The sequence below is a fragment of the Anguilla anguilla genome, chromosome 1 (assembly GCF_013347855.1).
Source record: "Anguilla anguilla isolate fAngAng1 chromosome 1, fAngAng1.pri, whole genome shotgun sequence".
NCBI classification, from domain to species: Eukaryota; Metazoa; Chordata; class Actinopteri; order Anguilliformes; family Anguillidae; genus Anguilla; species Anguilla anguilla.
The window spans coordinates 17,939,698-17,966,302 of NC_049201.1; the positions used below are offsets into that span (position 1 = coordinate 17,939,698).

Consider the following 26,605-nt stretch of genomic DNA (forward strand, 5'->3'; position numbering starts at 1 on the left):
GTATTTCTATACTCTGTACTCTCGTATGTTTTATTGTATGGGGATGAGACAACATGAAAACAATTTTCACCCGTCCACCACGTTTTGGCAATGTTCCAGCTCTGACGTCATCACTGTTGCATGCTTCACAAAAACTATTACACTTCCGTCTAACGCTTACATTACAGTGTGAAATATTTACATTATATAACACCACTAACCTATTTAAAAATACTCAATTTCAAAAAGAACGTATATAACCGAAATATTTTGAACGATAATACTTACATAGCAATGGTGAAATCTCCTCTATGTTCAGTAGATAGAGAGACAGAGAGACAGTATCAATTATATTGTTCTATTCGCTTCTGTTTTGCTCCAGAAAACGATGTCAGCTAGGTCTATCAGCAAACATATGGCTTAGCTATGTTCAGAAGTCCTCAATAATAATAGTATTTTCCAAGAAATTACGAAATATCCTTGAACATGTTTCGTTAGGTGCATCGTATTTGTCTGCTAACAGAGTGTGATTGCGTAAGTGAATGCTATGCTAAGAATATTTTCTGTTACGCTGACCTATAAAACGCTATTCCGAAAGCAGAATTAGACATGTTATACATCGTTAGAAAGCTTATACTCTCGCCTACCGAATAAATGAATTGTAAATCTAGTCAGACTGTACTAAAAAGGGCGACGACGCCGTAAACAACAGGTGTGGTGTTACGCACAGCTATTTTGGAAGATACCCAGGCGTCACAGATGCGCCTATATTTCCCAAACGGATTGTCCAAGACAATATATGACCACGCAGTCTCAAAAGGGACATCTCTACACGTAAAACCAACAGTAAGGTTTTATATTTATTCAATATTTAGTCCCAGATATTGACTGTAGAATGACATGGTATCATTTTTAAAAACTTTTTCTCGTTTATTTCGTTATTCAGTGAGCAGCGTTTTCACTGCTGTATAGGCAAATCTTAGGGCTATTGTCGGGTTTATCTTGTTGCTATGACGGAATACGATTTTTTAGTGGTGAAAGAATATTTTTATGAATGCCAAGATAGACAATATTGTCCATTATGTCAAGGGTGGGGGGGTGTTTTTTTAGATGAGACTGCAGGGAGGGGGTGTGTGTTAAATGAACGACGGGAGCGACTATGGTGGGGCTGCGAAACTCCGTTTTCGGCATAGTTGTCATGTATCGTCTACTAATGAAACTGAAACAACGCGTTTCTGTTTTCATCTCACACGTTGGTTGCAGTAGCACCGAATGTTTGACTTTAGTAATCTAGGCACGCGGGCGTGCCCACCACTAGGGGCAATGCGCTAAGAGGTTAATGAAGTATTTAATTCAGTGGTTAATCCAACAGTATTCATTTATCTTATACATGTGTACAAGCCAGGTCAGATGGGAAACATACGTTAAGTAAATGAAAAGTCATTAAAGTAATAAAAATCCAGTTGGCATTTTCCGTTTCAGTAACAGCATGCTCACCATCGACGCGTACACACATCTGGTGCGCTCCAGCGGTCGCCATGACGAGCGGAGCTACACCGCAAGGCTGCGATCGCCTTCGCGCGGCTCTTTGACGACAGATGCGCCTTTGTGCGTCAGCCTCTGACGCCGTCTGTCGTCAAAAAGCATCAGTTAGAGTCACTTTTTCCCATCTCTCTGTCTGGATGTGGTTGTCTGAAGTAGGGCGCCGCGATAAACGCTCACGCGCCCGTTAAACGCACACACTGGCATCAGAAACGCGCCGTCAGCAGGAAAACCCCGAAACCCGGCCAGGATGTTCATAATCGCGTTTCCTCTCGCTCGTCACTGGAGGGCGACGCATCCGGTGCTCATTACCTCTGACAGGGCCCACCTGTACTGTGGGTATCAGATCTCTGCCTGGGGCGGATTGATTTCGCGGCCGAGCCCCTCCCAGCTCCAAACCAGGCGAGTTCCGCTGGATGAGCAGGCAGGGGTAGGAAACATCCCCGCAAAAAAAAAAGTCATTAAATAAAAAGTCAGCTTTTACCCCTTGGGTGTTGCACATCCAGAGCAGGCAAGAGAAGAGGTTCTTCCCTGCGCGTCTGTGTTTATTCTCCGCCGTGTGTGTAATGCTTCTGTGGGCGGACAGTGAGGGGGGGGGTTGGGTTTATTTAACTGCTCCGCCCCACTCGATTAACCTGTCCGCCACCTGGCCTTCTCAGCGCCTCCTCGGCCCTGCGGGGCGGGTTTCGGAAGCCCCGGACGGACGCGGCTCTGCTCTGGCATTCCGTTCTGCTCCGCCCACCCTAACTCCGCCCCTCTGTTTACGCTCGCCCGGAGTGGCTCTCAGGGGCTCTCAGATCGAGTGCTCTCCTTCCTGCTTCTCTCCTTTGTCCCCACCCCCGCCCCCTCTCTCCCCGCCCCCTCAAGATGTTTCCCCTGACGGCTGTGGGCCCACGGAACTGAGCGATTACAAAGACGCTCCCCTCCTCAGGCTAACTCGCTACAGATTAGGCCTTGTACTCAAACGCATTTGCACACGTGTCATTTCTGCTGTTTCTTACAGCGTGAAATTAGCAGTAAATGTACGAGACATGGGGGGAAGGAGAAATGAAACCTGTTGTGTATTACCTTGTTTCACCTGGCTCGTTAAGTATGAGCAACACTTTTCGTTATTTTTCTGTGGAGCTTTCAGTGTTCCGTAACTGCAAAAATGCATTTGTACTTGCCGCTTTTTTAAGTGGCTGCTTTCCATTGGAACAACTTAGTGGATATTATGTTTGTCCTCGGATTGTCATCACTAACATCCCAGTCCTTGTATTGCTTGTATTACAAGTTTTATAACACGCACGCACACAGACACACACACAGACCCACGCACACATGCACACATACACACACACATGAATGAACATGCGGGCGCGCGCACACACACAGATGCACGCAGACGCACTCACAGACACGCACACACACACACACACACACACACACACACACACACAGAATGAAACACACTCATGTCCTTTGGCGTCTCCGCGGGCAGCTCCTGACGAAGGGCTGCGAGACCACGGAGATGACCCTGCGGCGGAACGGCCTGGGCCAGCTGGGCTTCCACGTCAACTACGAGGGCATCGTGGCGGAGGTGGAGCCGTACGGCTACGCCTGGCAGGCGGGGCTGCGCCAGGGCAGCCGGCTGGTGGAGATCTGCAAGGTGGCCGTGGCGACGCTCTCCCACGAGCAGATGATCGACCTGCTGCGCACCTCCGTCACCGTCAGGGTGGTGATCATACCCCCGCACGAGGACTCCACGCCCCGCAGGTGCGCCTGATTGCGACTCTCTCCACCGTGGGGTCTGTCCTTTCCGCAGTTTGACATACTTTTTAAAGCGGAGGTCCTCAGTCCAGGCCCTAGAGAGCCACAGGGTTCGTTGGCTTTTGCTGTAACTCTAGCGCTTGAGTAGCAAAGCAACTGATCAGTTAAAGCAGTTGATTACACAGCTAACTCAGGGCTCCTGCTTTCTTGGGTCTGAATTGGTTGCTGTTCTTAAGGCGAAAACAAATCCAGCAGACTGTTTCTCTCCAGGAGCCAGACTGAGGATCACTGGTATAGAGTAAAAGTTAAGAGATTAAAGATTTAAAGTTAATGATTTAAGTTAATTTCTCACGAGTACATCCATTAAAAGAAAGGAGTGAACTGTGGCGAGCTAATCCTGGATTTCCCTCCTCGATGTGTGACGTGTGTGCGTGACTCCTCCCCCTGCAGGGGCTGCTCGGAGCTCTTCCGCCTGCCGGTGGTGGAGTACAAGGGCGCCGCGGACGGCGTGCCCTTCGAGTACAAGTTCCCCTTCCGCAGCAACAACAACAAGTGGCAGCGAAGCTCCGCCTCCCCCCAGCAGTCCCTCTCCGCCTCCCCGCAGGGCCACGGGGGCGGGCCCGGCCGCGCCGTCAGCCTGGGGGCCAGCGTCGGCAAGGCCCCGCCCTCCGAGCGCGCCGCCGCCATCCCCCGCAGCGTGTCCAGCGACGGGCGCCCCCTGGACAACAGAAGGTGGGGAGACCCCAGGGCGCTGCGCTCGCCTCTCCTCTCTTCTCCTCTCTTCTCCTCTCTCTCCTGTCCTCTCCTTTCCTCTCCCCTTCTCTCCCCACCTCTCTTCTCCTCTCCTCTCCCCTTATCTCCCCACCTCTCTTTTCCTCTCCCCTTCTCTCCCCACTTCTCTTCTTCTCTCCTCTCCTTTCCTTCCCCCATGTCTCTCTCAGACCTTCGCTAACTCCTCCTCTTTCTCTCTCTCTCTCTCTCTCTCCCTCCCCCTCTCTCTCTCTCCCTCCCCCTCCCCCTCCTCCTCAGGTTCTCCCCCGGCTCCGACAACTACGCGCTGGCCTCGTCCGTCGTGATGGGCCGCTCGGCGCACAACCGCAACTCTCCCAGCATGCTCTCCTACAGCGACGTGGGCCCCGCCGGCCCCGCCCACTGGAGGCAGAAGTCCGTGCCGGAGGGGTGAGATCCGCTCGGGGCCGAGCCCAACACAGGCCAGACGGCCGCCAGACCATAATCCACAGCTCTGACGGCGCGTGCTCCTCATCCTCTTAGCGGCTGTAAAGCTCGCGGGATCAGTACCTCCGCAGCCTGGTTTTTCATTTTTCCTTCTTTCTTTTAAAGCTTCTCATAGTGTTTTTTTCCCCATTTGGTTTATTCTTGTTTTTTGAAATAACATCGCGTCTCAGTATTAAGTAAATGACAAACAGATTTTATGAAGAAGACATGTTGAACATCTGAACATGGCAAATGTAGTGTTTTTGGTATAGACTATAACTGAATTGTCAAATGTTGAAACCTGAGAAATGCTAAATACTGCCTGTTTATTGTGGCCTCATGCTTCACAGCTGTTCAGTAAATAAATCGCCGGTCTCTGTGATTGTGTGGTCTTGAAGCCCAGGCTAATGAGCTGGGAATTTTCTTACTCACGGTAGCTTGAACAGCATTGCTATTTATGAAGCATTATTAATTAATCCAGTTTTTATTCAGCGAGGAACATTGTCTAATTAAATTTGCCTCTCTAATGAAATCTCTAATGACATTCAGCGAGGGGGTTTCAGACTTAGGGACAGCTAAATGTGAAGAAGCCTGAGGCCTTAACAAAGGGCTCGTAAATGCCAGTATGTGAGCACTGACATCTCCCGACTCCTCTTTTCCAGATTCGGGGTAAACAGGAACTCCCCGCTGCCCGTGGACAGGCAGAGCGCTGGGGAAGGGGGCGGCAGCAGCAGCGGGAAGTCGACGCCCAATCGGCCGAGGGCTGAGGAAGGGGGCGGGGCCGGAGGCGGACCTGACAGAACTCCTGCGGGTAAGGAGGGAGGGAGGGCGGGGCGTGCTGAGTTCCTGTGCCGGGAAGATTAGGATGTGATATGGAGCTTCACGGCGGGACAGATGCCAGTGTCACATGACTCCTGCCAGGCATACGATTGGTGTGGACAGTGGATGCACTCCAAGGACTCCCAGGTCAAGGGTCAGAGCTGGAACCCCTGCTGCGGGTCCCTTAAGCCAGGCGCATACCCCCAAACCGCTCCAGCGAAAACACAGCTGTGCTTCTCAGAAGAGGCTTTGGAATTTGGTGCAGATTTAAAGTATCGTTCTGGGTCAGCGTAAACACGGCGAATCCCCCCCTCCTGGGATAACTTTCCGCAGAGCCAGACAGAGCTGCGACACAGCAGCCGGGGGGGGGGGATCAGATAAGCCCGTCTGTGAAAGATTCCGCTGTCGTGTCTCTCCTTCACAGTGCCGTCGGCACAGACGAGGGAAAAGCCTGTGAACGCTCGCTGACATTCGCAGCGCTCACAGAAGCCCCCGCCCTCCTGCCGGCTGCAGCCTCAGAGCAGGAAGCGCCGGGGGCGGAAACCCCCGCCGTGACGCTCATAACTCCACCGGCTGCGTTCTAATGAGGGTTTACTTACCGCCGGTTTGTTCCGTTTAACGTCGCTGGATCCTTTTACGCGCTTTGTGTGAAGATAGGCCCGAATGTACATCTTTTTTTTCAGAAATGTGAAGGAAAAAGTGTTGATGACATGTTCAGCTTTGAATACGGAGAGGGTGGAGGCGGGCCTCCCCAGGGTGCTGGCTGGGAGGAGCCCGTGTGGGAGTAAAGGAGTCTTCTCAGGTTAACATTGCAGGGATTTAGCAGACGCTCTTATCCAGAGCGACTTGCGCAACTTTTTTTTTATTTTTTTTTTACATAGCATTTACATTGCATCCATTTATACAGCTGGATATACACTGAAGGTACAACAGCAGGGTCCTACCTGGGAATTGAACCTGTGACCTTCAGGTTACAAGACCAGATCCTTACCCATTGTACTGCACTGCCGTTAAGCGGCTCCACAGGCCTCTCTTGCGTCAGCGTGCTCCCATGTCGCTGTGCGTCACCGGTGCTGTAGTGACTCAGTGGAACAGGCGCTGCACAAGTCCGATCGTTACATCGCTCATCGGAGCGGTGCCGGTTCTGCCTCGGCCTACCGCAGCTCCCCGCCACACCCACGCGCGCTGAGGCACAGCAGTCCTCTCTCTCCGGTCCATTTCCAGAGTCTCTCCACCCGCGTCTCATCCATTAGAGGCTTTCTCTTTGGGAAATGATCTTATTGACCTGGCTGCTGTTTCTCAGGCCGCTGTGATGGCTTTATGCTCTCTTCGTAGCGACGTAGCTCAGGAGGTAAGAGCGGGTTGTCTGGCAGTCAGAGGATTGCATGTACGATACCCCCGCCCTGGGGGTGTCGAAGTGTCCCTGAGCAAGACACCTAACCCCTAATTTAGTATGTATAGAACGCTGTGTAGCTTCCTGGCTTTATTTCTCTTCTCGGTGAAAGGAATGCTGCCTGTGCTGACCTCGCCTGGCTTTCCTCTGTGTTTCAGAGCCCCAAGTGGCTAAGCCTGCCGTGGCCCAGCCCAGCGTACCCCGCATTCAGAGGCAGGAGCAGGTTATCCATCTGTCCCCCAACAAGAACAGCCAGGTGAGTCCACACCCAGGCCTTCGAAAAGCGAAGACGAGATGAAGCATCATTTTGCATTAGTGTTGCATTTTGATATTAGTTATTTGTTATCAAATTATAATTAGATACGTATGTATTAATGTTGTGATTTTTACTGTAATTTTCTTCCTGCCCGGGGACTGTAGATGAAAATTAGCTATGCGCAACGGTTGTGAAGGGTGTGGTCCCTGTTAAATAAAATAATGAAGTCAAGCTCCTGATTGGTGTACTTTTCACATTAGAGGCAGGGTTTGCTTCCACTGCCATTCTCTAAACAGGAAGTGACACGTTAATTTCTTCCTGTCACATGGTCAGACGGAGACGCCCTACTCCAGCCACTCCAGCAGCAACACGCTGTCCAGCAACGCCTCCAGCGGCGCCCACAGCGACGAGAAGTGGTACGAGATCGGGGGCGGGACGGGCGAGCGGCCCGACTCGGAGGTCAACGGGTTCGGGGGCGGCGGTGGCTACCTGCAGGGGGCGTCGGCGGACAGCGGCATCGACGCCACCTCCTACGGCGCGGCTCACGGCAGCTCGGGCTCTCTGCCGGCGGCGGCGGGCGGGGCGGGCCCCCGGGACAAGGCCGCCTCCCCCTGGCACAGCCCCGCGGAGAGGTCGCCCCCGGCGCCCGACTCCTCCCCCGTCCCGCCGGGGAGCGCCGAGGGGCCCGCCAGGAGCCCTCCCGCGTACCCCCTGCCGCGGGACGGCAGCTCCTACAGCCTGAGCGACGCGGCGTCCCACACCAGGTAACACGCCCAATCAGAGCTCTCGACACTACCGCTCACAGAGACGCCGGCCAATTAGGGCAGTGCATCACTTATACATCAGCGCTTCATACACCGGACACCGATGCACTGCAGTCTGTTTATTTTCTGCTTTCCCTGGCAGAATGGTTTTGATCAGTTATGGTTTAGAGCAGGGTAGTCCAATCTTATCCGAAAATGGCTGATAAAAGGTGCAGGCGTTTGTTTTAGCCCAGCACTAAGACACCTGATTCAGCTAATCAGCCAATCATGATCATCAATCAAGACCTTGATTACTTCTCAGTGTTTTGATTGAAGACCATGAATTAGTTCATTAGTTGATGCGGGTGCCTGTGTGCTGGGCTGAATCAACCTGCAACCACACCGTCCGTTTTCGGATGAAATTGGACACTCCTGGATTTGAGGCTAGAAGAGAGCAAATGAGAGCAGCTACATCATTCTGCTCCACACTGGGAAAGGCATATTTGTGTGCAGCCACACAACTTCTGAAGTTTCTGGATAAGGAAGGAGCCTGAAACGCTTACAAATGCTATCCGCACGCTGCCTGCCCAGTAAACACCCTTATACAATGTTGCCTATGCGTTTAGACAGCGTTTCTACCTGTCTTTCCTCGGTGTTAATACAGCACGTGCTCTGTAGGAGGTGGGCTTAGCACACAGAGCGATGGCTTGAAAGGAGCAAAGCTTCTATGTCAAACTGAGTGAGGAGTCTTGGAGGGGAAGAAAAAGGCTCAAGAACGCTGTGTCCCTCAGTGGTTTCTCCCCGTTCCTTCACTCTGATGTTCCATTGTTATTTGCTTTTATTTTATTTTGTTTTGAGCAGAGCAGTCCAACAAATTTTTTATTGTATCAGTTTTAATGAGTTACTGTGAAACGCATTCATGTTTACAGTCAGAGTTCATGGCACTCCTAGATTAGTCAGCCGTACTAAAAATGTTTCAAAATTGGTCCCAAAAAAGTGTCGCACTGCTTAGCGCATAATATATTAAACATGAAACAGGAACCATTCAAAATTTGGTTCACAAGTCCCTGTTTTGTATCATTTCACAATTTAATGTTTAGCCCAGTAGTACCAATGGAATTTTAGAAATGAGTGGAGCTGAGTGGCTTTGTTTCATTAATCATTACGTGTCTCAAGTCTTGGCAGGAGGGCTCTTTTTGAAAGTCTGCCGTTGGTGGCTGGTAGGGTCGTTCATTCCGCTGCATTACTGAGTTACTTTACGCAGCGTCCTGAGCCTCGGAAGGAACGGCCAGGTGCACTCTGGCCCGGAAAGTACGAAAGCCTGTAATTTAGTGTGCCGTCCTCATGGCGGTCCCAGCCCTGCCAGAACTTTCTGGAACCGTAAAAAAAAGCGGTTCCATTTAAAGCCCTGCGCTCCAATCCACTCAGAAGCAAGGAAAAGAAAACAGCCCTCGCCCTCGAAGCAGAGAGTTCAGCCGAGAGTCAGACCTCGCGGTGCTGGACGCGTCGAGGCAGCATCAGAGAAACTGCGGCGGTAAATTTAGAACGCAGAAGCAGGCCGGGGAGACGCTGCTTAATTATGATCCTGACGGTAGCGATGAGCGCTGCCATAATGGCGTTGGCTCGCTTCTGTCAGCTAGCGTAGCCAGCAGACTTCACTCTCCGCAGCGAAGCCTATGATTTGTTCCTTTTTTAAGGGTTCGTGGGGACTCTGTGTCCTGATTGGTGGGACTACATAATTTGCCCAATCCTGTGGCTAGTTGACCGGGGCATTCTCCGCTGCCCTGTGTTGATCTTACTCCTCCCTTCCCTGAATTCCACACTGCCGCAGACCAGCGCACATCAGATATATCGGCCTATCAGAGCACATGCAGTCTCACAGTGTCTGTACACGTCTGTGAGTACAGCGAGCCTTCCCTGCCCTTAAGGCCTGTCTTACTGTCCTGCACCTACAGACACGCAGAGTGAGTCACACAGACGCGCAGATCTGCAAAGAAAACGCTCTTACAAATACACACTCGTACACACGCACACATGTGCACACACACACACACACACACACTCATACGCATGCACACAGACACACACATGCGCACACAAACATACACACGCACACATACACATATGCATGCCCCCACGCACACACGTCCACACACGCATGCCCACACACATTCCAGAGCTCTGTCACTTTCCCAGCGTCGGTGCAATCGCCACCTCCTCCTCACGCCGTCTGACTATCGCAGCGTACCCTGCCAGGTCTGTGATTGGAGCACGGCGTACGCTGCGGAGCGTGCGATTGGTCCGCGGGCCCTCTCTCTCCCCCTCTCCCACACTGGCAGCTGCCGGTTCCTGAGAGCCACTCTCTCCCAGGTGTGGGCTAACAGGCCGGCAGGAGCTCTCTGCCAGGCAGGCACAGACAGCACCGCTCTGATGCAGAGCCCCCTGGGCCCGCGCCGTCCCCTTTTAGGGTACACTGACCACGGAGCACATTAGCATTAGCTCTCCGGAGCTCACGCGGCGCGTTTGGATAACCATCCAGGCTGCGACCGAAACACCACGTTTCAGCTTTGAATTGTGAGTGGCCGTGGGGTTCCCGCCCACAAACCAAACAAACCTCATTTGTCTCGATATCCTCCTGTAGGCCACGAACCTCAAAGGCTGATGTGCTGCAGCTGATTCGCAAATCTTATAAATAGCGCCTAAGCCTGGGATTTAATCACGCCATTGTTATCAGGAGCTTTTTATTGCTCCTGCGGTCACATGTTTCCAGCTGCAGGATGTTATCACAGCGTCAGCTAATGCGGCTTGTGTGCTTGTTTTATAACGCTGACAGAAGAGCAAAGATGCACTGCTGTTTTTAGCAGCTGCTTAACGCTCACCTGCAAAGCACACACCTGTGCGGCTAACCTGATTGTGACTGGTGCTATTTTTGGTGGCTCTAATGCACAGTCTGTTCTGTGTATTGTTGTTGGGGGTGTGTACTTAGCCTGAGGTCTTTACAGGGTTATGTGTATTACCACGAGGTAATATTATATATATAATGTACTGGCCTGAGAGTTTCATACTGACCTAGGTTCTGTGGTCGTGTAATGACCGTTGCCTGTATTCCGTGTGGTTTTGTAGTCACCCTAGTGAACATGGCCTGCGTTTGTGTGGTTGTGCAGTGACCGTAGTGACCGTGGTCCTGTCTTCCCTTCTCAGCACCCTCAGCTCCAGGCACTCTGGGAGTCCGGTGGTCCTGGGCTCCAGCCGAAACTCCCCTCGGGAGGAGTCGCCCTCCGCCACGTCGCCCACCTCCCAGACCTCCCTCTCGCCCGGGCCCAAGTCCTTCTACCCCCGCCAGGGCGCCACCAGCAAATACCTGATTGGCTGGAGGAAGCCGGGGAGCACCATCAACTCAGTGGGCTTTGGAGAGACGCGCAAGTGAGCAGGCGGCAGTGGGGAGGGCTTCCTTTCATGTGTGAACGTGCTTCACAGCTTTCAATGGGATCTTATTCAGATTAGAAGTGAATTGCAGGTGTGCAATTCTGCAATTTTTGCAAGTACATCAGCACCACCTTGTGGACAGATTAAGCATTGCTGCTGACCCCTCTCCTGTAAATACTGTGGATATCTCAATACAAGTGGGTAGCATTCATGGCCCTCCTTCACTGTAAAGGACCCATTCTCAGCACATGTCCGTTGGGAGCACGTGCACGAAAAGAGTTTAAATGCTTCACCGATAGCTAAAAATAAGCAGCTGTCGCAGTATTGCGGGTGTTGATCTGGGATGTGTTTGCTAAACCCGATCCACTCAAATTGAGTGCCACTGCTTCAGTTCTCATTGCACCTCTCTGGCATGATTATCAGAATAATATTAAATATCTCTGCTAACCATTTGTGTTTCTAATGGTCAAGTACCATCTCTTTCGTATGAAATTGACACACAAAACTCATTAACCTGTATAAATTAGTTTATTTAAAGTTCTCAGGGTAGTGACAGTGGTAGTGTTAGTAGTAGTAGTAAATTGTGGTACTAATTGTAGTACTAGAAGTCATAGTACTAGTAGTAGAAGTAGTAGTAAGTACTAGTAGTAGTAGTAGTAGTAGCAAGTACTAGTTGTAGTAGTAGTAGTAGTAGTAGTATGTACTAGTTGTACTACTACTAGTAGTAGTTGTAGTTGTAGTGGTAATAGTAGATGTACTAGTAGTAGCAGTGGTGGTAGGACTAGTGGTAGTAATACTAGTAGTAGTAAGTAACGGGCTGCTGGGTGGCTCATCCTGTAAGGCACTGTTCATAAACGGGCTCTAGCGCCACCCAGGGGTGGGAAGGGTTCAGTCAGCCTGGCGTCACAATAGCGTCATCCAGTCCCCTGGGCGCCTGTAAGTCTGGATGTCTGGCTGCACGTGAAGCGCCTCCTCTGCCTCTGTGCCACACTTTCAAACTGCAGCGATAAGAAGCGATAGCTGACATCACACTCTTCAGAGGAGAGCACATGCTTGTCTGCTATCCCACATAGATACTGGAGCTTGCACCAGCAACTGCTGAAAGTAAGCCAGAGCATTCTGTGCTGGGTAAAAAAAAGGGTGGAAATAATAATAATAATAATAATAATAATAATAAATATTGTTGTAAATGGTGATTTACAATTTTTAATAAAAACAAAGCAGTCAGTTGGGTGTTCCTAGCAGAGTTTTAGGTGTGTATCATTCATCAGAAAGCAGACAGATGTGTTTCATGCTAGTTGGTCTCGGTGAGCCCTGTTGTGTGAAAGGCGCACTGACGGGCTTCGTCCTGCAGGAGGCACCAGAGCGACGGGCCGGAGGTGAGGCAGCCGCAGCTCAAAGCCACCATGAGGGACCTGCAGTCTCCACAGCGCCTCACCAAGTCCACCGTGGAGGAGGACCTGAAGAAACTCATCGCCCTGGACAGCCCCCCGCCCACCAGCAAGGAGCACAAGGTACCCCCCCCCCCCTCTGCTTGTGCGCCAGGTGCTGTGCTGGAACAGAGCCTGGACAGGTTGCCAATCCATCACAGGGCACGCACGCCATTCACTCACACACTCATACCTCGTGGGAATGTAGGCTTTTCCAATTAACCTAACCGACATGTCTTTGGACTGGAAACCGGAGTGCCTGGAGGAAACCCACGCGAACATGTGGAGAACATGCAGACTCCGCTCACTAACTTCACGCATTGTATTAAAATGGCTGAAGTCAGCTAATGAAATACTGGCTAAGTACTGTTGTTGATTTGCATTTGCAGACAGCTAAGAATAATTGCCATCAGAACCAAATGAACTTTATTTAAGAAACATGTAGATTAAAAAGTATTTCTCTACATTGAGCTTTTGCTTGGGGGTCATTTCGGAAGGTTCCGAAACTAACAGTTTGTTAGGGTTTGAGTGCTGAGGTGGCTGACAGTCAGTGTGATTCTGTGTAACGTTTCCCTTCTCCCTCCCTCAGCCCTCCTTCTCTGGCTCCGCCCCCGGCCGGCGCTCGCTGCACCGCACCCTATCGGACGAGAGCATCTACAGTGGGCAGCGGGACCCGTCCTTCAGGGTGGAGCCGGCCCTGCCCAGCGAGGCGCTCTTCACCTGCTCCACGGTGCCGCGCTCGCCCACGGTCCGCGGCGTGGCCCTCCGCCGGCCCCCTTACGCGCTGGGGGCCAAGCTGCACGGTGGGGGCTAGCGCTAACACCCCTTACACCACACTCACTCACAGCGGCGCGGCACTGTGGCTACAGATAGCCAGGATATGTGTGCTATACTGTGTGTACTAGTGTGGTTATATGTATATTTATAGCAGACATATATGAGTGTAGTATACTGTCAGAATTTTCTAGGATGTGTTACATTACTGTGAAGAAACGGTGTGTTTTACCCTTAGTGGCTTTAACAGTGAACAACGTCCGTCCTCTGCTGGCAGTAACTGGGAACTGCACAGACTGCCACTATATGGGTTTGGAATATGTGAGACAGTAAATGTTACTCCGTTTCACCCGCGGACAGTGGGGAAAAAATGATCTCCCTCAAAAGGAGTGTGAAAATGAGCTAACACAACAAAAAAAACAATCACAAAATACTGTATGATCGCAGAACATTTTAACCCTGCTTGTCAGCTTGATTGATGAGGAACCCTAAGCTCACCCCCTTGCTTCCTGACCCCCAGGTGACCTCTCGGCCTCGGAGACGTCCCTCTCGGAGCTGCAGGACCGGCAGAGGCAGCCGCTGCAGGACCCAGGCCTCATGCCCCTCCCGGACACCGACGCCGACTCCGGCCTGGACTGGTGCCACCTGGTGGACGCCGCCAAGGCCTTCGAGGGTGAGGAGAGGGCCAGGGCAGCGCGCGGGGCGTCGCCGTGTCCGCAGCCTGTGTGACCCATGAGGAGCGCCGGAAGAAGCGACGCTCATTCTCTTTCTCTCTTTCTGCCTACACAGACCAGAGAGCCTCCCTCTTAGCTGCTAAAGATGTGAACCACAGGCCAGAGAGCACAGACTCCAACTCCCAGCATGCTGAGCCTCAGGCCACCCCGCAGCCTCGCCCCTCCCTTGGGTATGCTCCTCTGTACAATGTACATGCAAGTTCCACAGAGATTCTGTCAGGCATCTATATATACATAAACCTTGTTTAACTCATCAAAGGCTTAAGGTGCTCCACATTTAACTCTTTGAAGAGCAGATTTTTTTGGAATGTTTTTTCTGAATTATAAGTGTTCTCGAACTCCATTGCTTTCAATTTCCAGTAGTGGCTGTTACATCAGCAATAGAATGTTCAGAAAAGAACATTGCAATTTTATTGTGATCTTACACCCTAAGGGATTAAGTAGCAGTTTGATTGTATGTGTATTCCCCATTCAGGAATGAAGGGGTCCCTGTGTGTTTAGAAAGCCAATCCTCTGTAGAGGAAAGGCTCCATTACCAGGGTAACAGGAGAGCTCACACGTCAGCTTTCATTATTTATTTATGGGATGGGCCTTTATTATTTACACTCTCAGCAGACGTGCTTAGCTGTGTGTGTGTTTGTGTGTGTGTGTGTGTGTGTGTGTGTGTGTTTGTCCGTTTGTCCCCCCCCACAGTGAGGTCCCTGCCGGTCTGCTGGGGAAGGTCAGTCAGCTGGAGTCCATGGTCAGGCTGCTGCAGGAGGACCTGCAGAAGGTGAGAGAGAGAGAGCTCCCTGCCGCCCCCCCCATCCCGCTGCTTGGCCGTGCGGTCATGCCCCCAGCCAGGCGCCCCGCTCCAGTTCCCAGCGTTAGCGTTAGCGTTCCGGCACGCCCAGCCCCGCCGCCCTAATCTCAGCTCCGCTGCGAACAGTGCGAGACCATCACCCTCCCACTGCTGGAGCGAGACTGCGCTCTACAAGCCGCTTTTGTTGTTTGGGATACAGCAAAATTGAATCCCATAGCATGCTGGGATTTTTCTGCGAACCCCCAACCCAACCCCGCCCCCCCCCTCCCCCCCCACACACACACACACACACAGACACACACGCACTGACTCTCACACACACACGCGTTCATTCCTCCACACAGCTGCTATTCTAGAGCACAAAAGGAGAGTTGTTAACACAGTGGCGAGCGGCGTAGTCGTGTGTGACAGCTCTTTGAATTGCGGCGGTGGCAGTGTGCGGTTGGGTCCATAAATCCAGACCCGCCTGTATTCTGTAGCACTGTGTTAAGATTTGCTGTCACTCTTCGGTATCCCTTTTACTTTGGATTATACGAATATACTGATCTTTCTCCTTCAGTGTGACACTGTGCAACATGTTTGTACCTTGACAACAAAGCCATGCTTTTACTGTATTCCAATACATTTCTGTACCTGTAAGGATGTTCATCTGTACCTGTAGCAATGTTGAGAGAGAGTGTGCTGGATGCACAGATGTACTGTAAAAGAGGTGGGTTCACCGCTGCCTTTGTGTCTGTCCCTCAGGAGAAGGAGGACAAGGCTGTGCTGCAGGCCCAGATCCAGTCCCTGCGGGAGGACAACCAGCGGCTGCAGGAGGAGTCCCAGAACGCCTCGGCCAAGCTGAAGAAGTTCACCGAGTGGGTGTTCAACACCATCGACATGAACTGAGCCGGCTCCGCCCACCTCTTCCTCCTCCTCCTCCTCCTCCGGAGGCCACGCCCCTTAGGGACCAGCGCACGCCTGAAGACATTCCAGCCGTACCCTGTTTACCGGGCCTGTGTACAGCTCAATCAGCACCCCGCCCCCCCCCCCCCCCCCCCCCCCCCGCCTCCCTTCCTTTCTGACGAGGAGCCCGCCGGTCGCGCAAAACCGACCCTGACCCCCCCCCCCAATCCCCCCCCTCCACCCACCCACCCGCCGCCCGCGGCAGGATGTGACCGCTGTAACAGTTCCTTAATTTCCTGTTGTTGCCGCAGGAGCGCTCTGCGCGCGACCTCCTCGCTTGGTCATTCCGTGCACGTCCAGTTCGCTCCCGAGCCGATCCTATCGGCGGTGTGCACGCCGTGCCCGCTCTCTCCGTTCCGTCGCCCGCGCGGCGGGCACAGCGGTTGGCCCGCTCGCTCTCCCCCGGGGCGCAGCGGGGCGTGCGGGGGCGTCGGCGCGGCGCGGCCTGCTCCCGGTGTGTCCTTGCCGCTTCCTGAACCGCGCGGTCGTAGATGAAGACCGTCAGGACCTCGCGCTGACAGATGTCAGGAACGTCTAATTCAAGGTTTAGAAACGACAGCACGTCTTTCTCTCTCGCCCAGACTGGCTTTCTCTCCGATAAAACGGTCAGTTGACGTCGGTTGCTTGTCCGTTCGTACCCAAACCCCTCCCCACAGGTCCGCAGGTCCTCTGGCTTCCACCAACATTTTAAATATGGTTTATTAATGTATATTTGTTTTAGTAATCGATCCGCATTGACGTGAAAAGTACCTGAAACGGTCTGAGACGTGTGTAAAGGGGACTGGACGGGAGAGATGTTTCGGCGAACCCCCGTGCGTTTCTGTGGGGTGACGTGGCCGGTGCCACGCTGGCCGAAATGTCAGGTGACGGCGTATAATGGATCATCTTTCCCAGAATGCCCTTGGCATGTTAATATTTCAATTGGCTTATTTGATTTTGAAGTGTGGGAGAAGAAAAAAAATACATTGTATTGGGGTGCCATAACATGTTAATAAGCAAGTGTATGTAAGTAATTGAATAGTACAAATCTTCCAGAGCAATAGAAATGAGCTTCTAGTTTTTGTATTTGTTTTTTTGTTCAGTAAAAAAGGAAAGTTAGATTCCTTTGTTAAATACTTAAGTTGTGCTCGTTTCTAATAAAACCGTTGACCACTTCAAATAAAGTGATCGGACATCTTGAGTTTGTGAAATCGTGTACTGAAGTGAACGAGGCTAGCCGTTCTTTGTCCTAACAACTTTTGGAATGTGCATTTCAAATATATGGGAAATTGATTGATTGAAATTGTGGAATTTAGTTTGGTTAATTTATTTTTTTAATAATAGAAAATATGCACACAGCATAACGGTGTAAAGTTACGGTGTGTACAGTAGGTTATTTAGGAGGACCATTCCTATGATTTAAGTAACCCTTTCTGGTGTTATTTCATCGCTGTTATTGTGGTGATGCTTTGTATGTTTTTATTGTCTTAAAAGATTGAACTCTGTGCCATTTTATAGCTTTCTTTATCTACAGTGCCACCTATTGGTTTTAAGGGGTATAAGACAGGAAAGAGGAAATCAGTCCTTCTCACACATACTTCATATTCATAAACCACAGGTGGTCGTATATCTTCATGAATTAGCCTTTAATTTAGCGGGCCGGCTCAGAACTGTCTGTTCTGACACCGAGGGAATAGCGTGCTCATGTTTATGACCGCGCATTAGGGGTATTCACTCTGAAGGGGTCGCACTCTCTGTGCTAGCCGCAGGGGAGGCACATGTATCGCCCCTACTTTATAGCAGCAGGGAGAGAGAAAATGGCCTTTTGAAGGATGAGTCCTCCCCTCTGGGGTTAAAGTGGAAATGATGTCGTACGTTACGTGCAGTAAAGCCAGCGCTGACCAGTGCCTCGTTCTACCCAGAACCAGGGTGGATCGGCGCGCCATTTTTGCTGTTTTTTTAATTTTTTTTTTCAAGAAAAAAAAGGGCCTTTACATGACGTGCTGGTGCAGAGAGCAGCCGGGTGGGACAGGGGAAGGAGAGAAGGAAGGAAGGACGGAAGGAGAGAGGGAGAGACGGTGTACACAGGGGGCAGAGGGACGGATGACTCATCACACAAGCCAGCAATACCGCGTCCAGCAATATATCTTCGAGACAAACAAGTCATCTGCTGAGTGAAGACGTTCCTGCTCCCGCCTCACCTGACTATAATGAAATTTTTTTTGAGCGAGGCGGTAGTCGTAGACCAAACGTCGCTTTCCATGTCAGCCTGTCATTTCAGAAAGTAAATGCTGTAGTCGGTAGGTGATTGATTCTCAGTTGGTTCTAATGATCTACACAACGATCTGGCAACTGCTTTGTAGGCGAAACGAATGCTAAACGAGTGCATTTCTGCACTTTCAGCATGTGCCGGTGGCCGCATGGACTGCAGCTTTGAATGGCAGTTTAGGCGAACCCTACGGAACAGAGAAAAGGCCTGGCTGCTGTAAGAGAAGCTGCGGTTATTGGTTCTATTCTAGGAATCGTTGGAAATTTGAAGGCCTCGCGGCAGTTTCTTTCATATCGGCACGCAACGTGTCACTGGGCCTCGTCAGCTCCTGGTCAGGACGTGGGAACGTGATTGGTCTACAGCCGCGATGACAAAACGAGCGCACGTTACGTCACGTTCTCTTTCCAGGAAGAGAAAGGAAGGCCCACTGAATGAATGATCTCTGTGAGTGTGGGCACATGTCCATCGAGTGAGCTTGAAACGGTTTGGGGATCTTCAAATTTAATAATTCATAATTTGCCACCAGGCTGTTTCACCATGTTCTTGCTGTTCCAGTGCGCTTGACAGAATTCTGGATTTTATTTTTGTTTCATTGAAATGACAATTGAGGGGGAAAAACAGCTGATGAAATGTGAATGTTTAATTGCTTCTGTTTCCTTTGCACATCAACGGTTTTGTACAAACGATTGAATCGGTTATTCCCAGAGCATTATTGTGCTGAACCACTTGTGCTATTGTAGTTTTTAAAATGAGTTTTCCTCCTTTTCTGAAGAGTTGTAGTGGCCGCAGTGGTTTCTGGGTCTTTGGCTTTCCTCTCGTTATGTCTGTGCTGCCTTTCTCTAGATTTTCCCCCGAGTGAAAATGTCTTATGAAAATCTTACGAATTATATGCACATTTAAAAGAATATAATTAACAAAGTACTGTTTACATATTCTATGATTTTATTTTGTAAAATGTAGAGATTAAAAACCAGTAAATTTGCAGTGATCACAGTATTAAAGTTTCTTAAAAAAATGAAAACAAAGTGCTGACCTTTTTTGACGTGTGGTTGACATGAAAGGTCTTGCTTGCAGCCTGCAAAGAGACTTTTTTTTGTTGCAATTTTTGCCGAAGACGATACATGAATTGGCAAATACGGCATTTTTTTCTGTTAATGAGTTACTACACACATTCATGGTATTTTATCCTTTTTCTTATCCTCTGGCACTTTCTCCAGAGCGGCTTCTTAAAAATGGCACCATGCTGTGAGTAATCAGTTGAACTCAGCGAAGATCTGGTATTTCCAAAGGCTCCCAATGCTCTCCACCGGAGGGGGGGGGGGGGGGCGGGGGGGGGGGGGTTGATTAGGGGATTAACACATTCGCCACCAACACTGTTCATGCACTTTCTATGTAGAGACTTTTTCTACAGATCTTAAATCAGTGGTCTCAAACTCAGTGCCATGGAGGGCAGTGTGTATGCTGGTTTTTATTCCAGTCTCAAATCTTGATTGTATAATTAGTTCAATTATTTGCTGAATTAGGGATGCAGGTTTGCGCATAATGGTGACCCGACGTCTATGGTGACCCGCATTGTCTAAATAAAAACTTGCTTATTTTCTGTGCTTCAATGCAGTTAAATGCATATGGCTGAATGAGTAATTGGACTCAATTAAGGCAGCATTAATTGGTTGGAAGGAAAACCTGCATACACACGGCCCTCCATGGCAACGAGTTTGAGAGCACTGTCTTAAAGGTTCCTATCTTGGGAGGTCTGACACATTGTGAACATAGTGTGTGGCGTTTTGGTACTTGGGAGTGTGTAGGTCAGACAATATCCAATGTTGCAGACTGTACATTGATCTACAGTTTGACCTTGATACTAACGCACGCCACAGTTCGTCTTATTTTCAGGTTCTAAATTACTTTTAAGTCACTATTTCTTCTGTATTACCTCTTCTTAAGGACTTTGTGATACCTTCTCTCATAATTACCATAGTTACAGGATTTATAAAGCTTGCTGAAGTAGGTCTCAAAAGGCCAAATTACCATTCTGTAATTCACCACATGTAGTGCTCCTCATATTGGTGCACAGACAGACTATAGCTTCAGGGGCCCCCATTTGCTCTGTACAATACTACATCCATCATTAAACCATGCTTTGTACATGTGGACCACAGGATCTGAGGTCATGTCTCCAAAAATATCGTACTCATCACCAGGGGATCTCAAGCAAGAAAGGCCACAGCATGTAGTGACAAGGATGGCAAAGTTGTGGTCCTCTATGGATGCTGATGTGGTTCCCTAGCAACATCTTCCCCATCCGAGTGCCATGGCGACCCTTTCTGATGAGCCTGAGAATCTGTTGGTGTGGTAATGAGGACGACCTGGCCCCCGATCGTGTCATCTGTGCCTTGCATATCAAGGCCCGTATGCATACATGACGTCAATGCAGGAGCGTTTCTACAACAGCCACGCTGTCATTAGATTCCCTCCATTGAGGCACTGAAAAGGCTGACTCACAGCTATTAAATAGGACATCTTAGAGCTTAAAAGCCAGTTAATCTTCTGAGACCCAAGGGTGGGCATGCAGCAGCACATACAAAAAGAAAATTGTGAGATTGTACTTGGCAGATACAGATAAATACTCTCATGAAAACCTTTTGAATTCCAAATATTCCACAATATTTCAGAAGTTATTTTAAGAAAATGTGCAGAGGTACTGTAGAGTAACACCCCACAATGTTTTACCTACCATCATTACCATCGTAATGCATATTGTACCACGTTCTCCCATGGGACTCCTAAGGAATTTGTATTCATGGGGGAACTCAATCTCTGTTGTTCATGCATTCCAGTAGAAGCCTCTTTCTGCATTAATCAATGTGGTGGATTTATAAATATAGCAGAGGGGTGAGAGTGAAGAGCCATAATCTTCTGTTCTCCTTCCAGGATTACTGCAAGAGATAAATGCCTGAAAAGAATCCCAGGGCCCAAGATGCCAAGGCACTTCTTACAGAAGGGAGTAAATATGTATTGATCACTTGTAAGCAAACATGAAAGAAGAGCTTATGTTGTGAGAAAAAGTGCTGGATGGACTATGAATACAGTGAATCTATTGATTTTAAAACACGCAAGCATTGCACAGAACACAGTACCATTTAAAGCCAAAGGAAATGGAAACATTCAAATGGGAAAAATAAAGAAATGAGAACAGCTCAAGAAAATATCTGATGACCGGGCTCTACAATGCTCCCATTTTAGAAGAATTTGCTCCTGAAAATTTATGTATGCTAACTGCAAAATAATTTAAGAGCACATCTACTAATTAAGATGCATTAGTGTGCTCCTTGGGGGAAAAAAAGTTATCGTAGAGCCCTGGATTATCAGACGTTTCTATAGTTGTGTTGTTACTGTTTGTAGTTGTTCTGAAAGTTCCTAAAGGACTTTTTAAATTTCCAGTCATGTGTATAATGATAATAATTCAGACAGCGATCGGTAAGGTTAAAAAGGGGCCAAATACATATCTTTTCATTCAGATGAGCACACAGGCCACCTCTTCACGATTTAATTCCGTCTACTTCAAATGGTCACCAGGTGGCACCACGTGGATTTTCCCCACTGATTAAGGCGGAAGGCTGTAATTTTAGTAATGCAGCCACTGCACGTGCAAGTTTAACCAGACACACTTTTAATCAACCTAATATGAACTATCTAAGTCCAGGCAAAACTGCCGTACTCGACTGGCGCGCACAGGAGGCCAGGAGCCTTAAATTTGCTCGGATGTATCGTAAATTCCCATTCACACTACAAGATTGCGACCGGTTCAAACCGGAAAATCTCAGCGGTAATCTCAATTGCTAGTAAGTCTCCAGTTGTTGCAAAATGGGTGGATTCATGGTAAACGGTTTTGACTAAATGCATCGTGTCTAAACAATAAGCGATCTGCTGTCCAGTTTAGAGTGAGAGACGGATGGGGAGATAAGCCTCCAAGCCTTCTGTTTTCTGTTTACAGAGCATGCTGCAGTATTGTAACACCTAGCCTACCGTCATTTCGCATGTAATATAAAGACACATTTACTTTTAACTAATATTTCTGCTACAAAACATTTATTTGCGGTAGGATTGCGCTATTTTGTTCAATGGAATGTGCTTAGGTGGACATCAAACTGCAAACACAATGTGCAGGATTTCTGCAACATTTGACGGTGCCTCATACTCAGACCTGGTCAATCCTAGTTTTAGTGTGATTTACCGACAAACGGAGTGCATCGAAGTATGAGATCAAATATTTATTTCCTCATAGGATTTTATCTCTCAATCGTATTTCCCTATGCACAAAACACAGCTCAGTCATATAGCCTACATAAGAGTTAGGTGTGTGTTTTCTTTGTTTTTCGTTGTTTCTCCCCTATGTGCCAGAAAAGTGACAACAATATTTTACAGTGAGGCATTTCATCTACAGCCGGTCTGACTCCCTCTGTCTCCTTATGGCTACATAGCGCATTCTGCTGACCATACAGTTACCGTAGCATAAATAAACACATTTAATTGCATTGGAGCATTGCGGACTTATTTTGGCACCCTGTCTAAACAGTTGGTTTTTTCATCTATTAAAATTTTTTTTTTTTTTTAATTAAAAATTGGTAGGTACATCCTCCATTGTTTTATACACATTTATACACGTTCTGGTAATTTGGCCAGTGAATCATTGCAATTTGAACATCAATTAGCTGTTGTAGTACTATTGACGCTCGATCACTGAGTTTAACTGATTTTATTTAACTCGACCTGTTGGTTTTTGGTCCAAGCACAGTTGCAATCCCAGAATTTTACCTAGGTGTTCAATTTTCTTAATTGGGTGCTTTTCATGTTTAGAGGGATTACATAACCACATAAACCATGTTATGAAAAAGCTATGCATGCCATAAATAATAAAAGTCCTATGTTTTCATTGTGTGTATTCTGCCTTATGGCAAAGAATTACATAAAAAGAGGTAATTGATTTAACAAACTAAATTAAAGCCCGAGGTGACTCAGTAGCCTCTTCCTTAGGTTGCTGAACACATGTTTAAATTATTTTATAATTTCTTTTCTGAAACTTATTAACACAATACAGGTTTGGTCATTATCATTTGCTTTGCTTTGAAATCTTCATTATCTGCGAAATGCATATTTTTTATGGCCATGTGTCCATAGTTTCATCATTTCGGAGCCTATTTATTGAAGTCTTTAATGTGATCAATTAAAATATATATTTACCTCTATTCATATAATGGTCTGCAGTATAGCATAATGTAAATATGGGACATTTATTCTTCAGGACATGCATTGCTCTTTCTGGTATAATGTGGCATAAGAGAGTAAATAAACCCTCTAAACATAAAAAAATTCTTAAATAAAATTAACAGCTTGTTAAAATTCTGGGTTTGCAATTGTGGTTGGAACGAAAACCAGCATACAGAGTGGTGCCCCAGGATCGAGTTTGAGACCCACTGACCTAGACAACTGATAAATGTAGTTTGAATGTAATTTTTTTAAAATGGTAGCCGTTTAAAATCTAAAATGCTCATTCCCGCATTTTTGTTCACATCAATTAATAATACTCACACATGCTCAGATGATTATGGGCATTGAATGCTGTAGGAATGAAGAGATCAGGACTACGGTTTTTGGTTTGTACTCTGTCTGCTGTCTTTTCCACCCATATAACCTGAGTCTTTAGTGATGCACTGGGTCTGCAAATGTCTATTTTTATCTGTTCCTGCCATTGTAAAAGTCAAACGTTAATGCCAACTGTTTTCATCTAAAACATTTCTCGCAAGTGGAGAGCAATGCCTGAGCTATTTGCCAGCAGTACTCTCTGCACAGCTTGCTGTAACTTGAAAGATGTCGGGTCGTGGCAGGCAAACTGTTGACTTGGGACATGACTGACAAAAATAAAAAAACGCCTCTTTCTATGCAACCCGAGAACAAATGTGCTTTGGTGGATTAGAAAACCCAATATTTTCGTAGTTGGGACTGGGGAGTTGTTCTAATGCAATAAAATAACACTCATGCATGTTGACACTTCGATTAAAGCGGGGAATAGATTAGCTGATAGTTGTGCACAGCAGTCAATATAATTTCTCCTACCCTCCCTTGTCCCCCTTTCTCACACAGGCATGCATATTCACAGAAAAGCGTGCCCCCTAAATCCAAAGCAATGCCCCCAAATGCCTGTTGTATGCTGTCACCCCCTCAGTTCACTGTAGTTTAAATCACATTATAATTCTGATGACTGTTTATGTTGCAACTGTATGGAAAAACAAAGACTTTTTTAAAATCAAATTTTCTCATTTGTAGTGCACTCTGAAATATGTTCTTTCTGAATTATATGGTCAGATGCTTACATGAAAAAACAGCCGCTTTTTTGCCGTGTGATTTACTGTGATTGTAAAAATATAGATTTTTATTCTAAATGGTTTCCCTGCTGTTCCACAAGTAGGCTACATGTATATCTCCCTGGTGTGCCCATTTTGTTGAAAGCAGCTTTGATCCGGTTGCCATTTCAAGGCAATCTTTTAGCAGCTACTGTGTTTAAGCACTCACTCTCTTAAGCTTCTAAATGGCATACCCTGCCTCCCACAAGTGGTTTAAACTATACATCTGATTATCTTATTTGGCATTTTAAAGCTTTTATGGGCAGGACAACTGCTGGTAATACAGACGGTTTTAAACTCAGCTGTCAGTGTGTAGTGGATCCCCTAGATAGCCTTGCTAGCTTTCCTTACTAGCCTCTGACAGAAGACGTATACACGCGATCTCCCTTCTTTGTACTCATTTTATTTCATGTGAGGGGATGTTATGAATACCCATTGGCGGAGATCAGAGTTTCATCTTTTGCTCTGTTTTACCATTGCACGGACTGCATGAATATTTGTGCTCCACAAGCCCTGGGCAGTGAGACTCTAGTGTATAGGAGTTAGCTGGAAAGCACTTTAATCTTCAATTGTTCCTTTTGTTAGGGTGAAAAGGGGGCTCATGGGTAGCCTCTGGGATTGTGTCTGGAGGATGCTGGAGGCCATGTTATCTGGACACAAGGGATCACTCTTAGAAGTGAACTAGGATGGTGGACCTCCGCAACAGCACATGCACGCATAGCTCAATGGGAAATGGGTCGGTATGTTGCTCAGGGGCACCACCTTTTCCGAAAGTGCTATCCATGCACTGCAGTTAGCCATTTTTGAAAACATCATTTCCGTACAATAAACTCTAGGATTATTTGGGCGGTATTTTCTTTCTCATATTTTAAGGAGTGCTCCATTAACCTCATCATTGCTGTTTATGTTGGAGGAGAATATGTGACATCTGTAATGTTTATGCTTGTGAAATGTCATGTTATTTTTTTTGCAGGCCCTGTATCGTACTAGTGCTATAGAGAGTTAAGTTGCATACTCTGAACTCATTATTACACTGTATTATTGATAGCTGTTGCCTTAAATCAGTCAATAAACCCATGGTCATGACTGGGTTATTAATTTTTATAGGAAAAGATTTCAAACTGAAACATTGGGGACATTATCTTCAACCGCAAACTTCATAGTATTTCATAAGAGTGGAGTCTGAGCTGCCATTTGTAATCAAACATTTGCTAGTGAGTTCATCAGTTTTCAAGAAGAACAGGCTGTGATATTTGCTAGCGTAGCCGGGGCTTCATGTGGTCTTTGCACTAAATTAAAAATGCATCCTTCTACATCATCATGGCTTTTGTTTTCATAAACAATGGTTTCTATGAATGGAGTGATTCATCTGTGGGTGAGTGTCTTCATTGGGAGAGTTTTTGAATACTTATCCTCCTTTGGGCCAACTTCTCCAGTATGTTATCCTCATTGAACATTGTATATGGTATAGCTGACCACTCTTCTACATTGGGATCTCATGGCTGTCAGTTACAGGATTAAAGTAAGGTTCTACAGGGCAATGGATCAGTCAATCATAATCCGAATTTCCAAGCTCATCACCCTTGGGTGAAGAGGATATGGTAAAACTTTGATTCTGTTGCAGAATATTGTAAGTCAGGCTCAACCACTCCAGGATGAGCTCCCCCTCCTCCACCCAACCCCTATGATTAAAACCCATTTAACAGATAAAGCTGGGTGGAAATTGACGGGAAGTGATGGGAGCTCATCAATAAGTTGTTGAATCTGGTGCTGAAGTGCTGTCCGTGATCACAGGATGTTTCATGTCAAATGTGGTGACCTCGGGATAGATTAATATTTCACCACCAAAGAGCCACAGTGAATAGGGGCCTTTCAATAATTCAGCATTAATGCATATTACGCCTGCCTTGTTTAATGCTGATTAGATTTGCTTTTGCACTTAAGTAATGTACAGGAAGCTGTAATGGTGCATTTGCCAGATGTCATACGCGTGAGGAGGTGTTAACTGCTCTGTGGGTCATTGCTTTGCAAGCAGCTGCAGGAGTACAAAGGGTTGGGGGCTTCTTGTCTTTGCCTTTTTTTCAAACTATGGTTAGGGCTGAATGAAAGGGATGCTTGAAACAGCCAGTTATAAGCACTCGATGGTATA

General features: G+C 47.8%; 2 protein-coding genes across 5 annotated transcripts in view; both read left to right on the top strand.

The window, feature by feature from the left end:
• Nucleotides 1-15,910, top strand: part of LOC118229250 (signal-induced proliferation-associated 1-like protein 1) — an 84,074-nt gene extending 68,164 nt beyond the window's left edge. For 3 of the 4 annotated variants that reach the window (XM_035421049.1, XM_035421054.1, XM_035421063.1), the window contains 13 exons: nt 3,002-3,276; nt 3,721-4,002; nt 4,300-4,449; nt 5,148-5,296; nt 6,856-6,953; nt 7,287-7,717; nt 10,898-11,119; nt 12,477-12,636; nt 13,142-13,355; nt 13,847-13,999; nt 14,116-14,230; nt 14,754-14,832; nt 15,607-15,910. In XM_035421049.1, the coding sequence (XP_035276940.1) occupies nt 3,002-3,276; nt 3,721-4,002; nt 4,300-4,449; nt 5,148-5,296; nt 6,856-6,953; nt 7,287-7,717; nt 10,898-11,119; nt 12,477-12,636; nt 13,142-13,355; nt 13,847-13,999; nt 14,116-14,230; nt 14,754-14,832; nt 15,607-15,750 (2,472 nt within the window). In that variant the 3' untranslated portion in view covers nt 15,751-15,910. Of the gene's footprint in view, nt 1-3,001; nt 3,277-3,720; nt 4,003-4,299; nt 4,450-5,147; nt 5,297-6,855; nt 6,954-7,286; nt 7,718-10,897; nt 11,148-11,177; nt 11,578-12,476; nt 12,637-13,141; nt 13,356-13,846; nt 14,000-14,115; nt 14,231-14,753; nt 14,833-15,606 lie in introns of those variants that run through there. The other variant, XM_035421074.1, reaches the window with a different exon arrangement.
• Nucleotides 15,911-21,752: 5,842 nt separating this feature from the next.
• The window catches only part of LOC118228354 (regulator of G-protein signaling 6), a 99,947-nt gene continuing 95,094 nt past the window's right edge, over nt 21,753-26,605 (top strand). The window contains exon 1 of the mRNA XM_035419824.1: nt 21,753-21,897. The gene's annotated coding sequence lies outside the window, so the exon portion shown is untranslated. The remainder of the gene's footprint in view (nt 21,898-26,605) is intronic.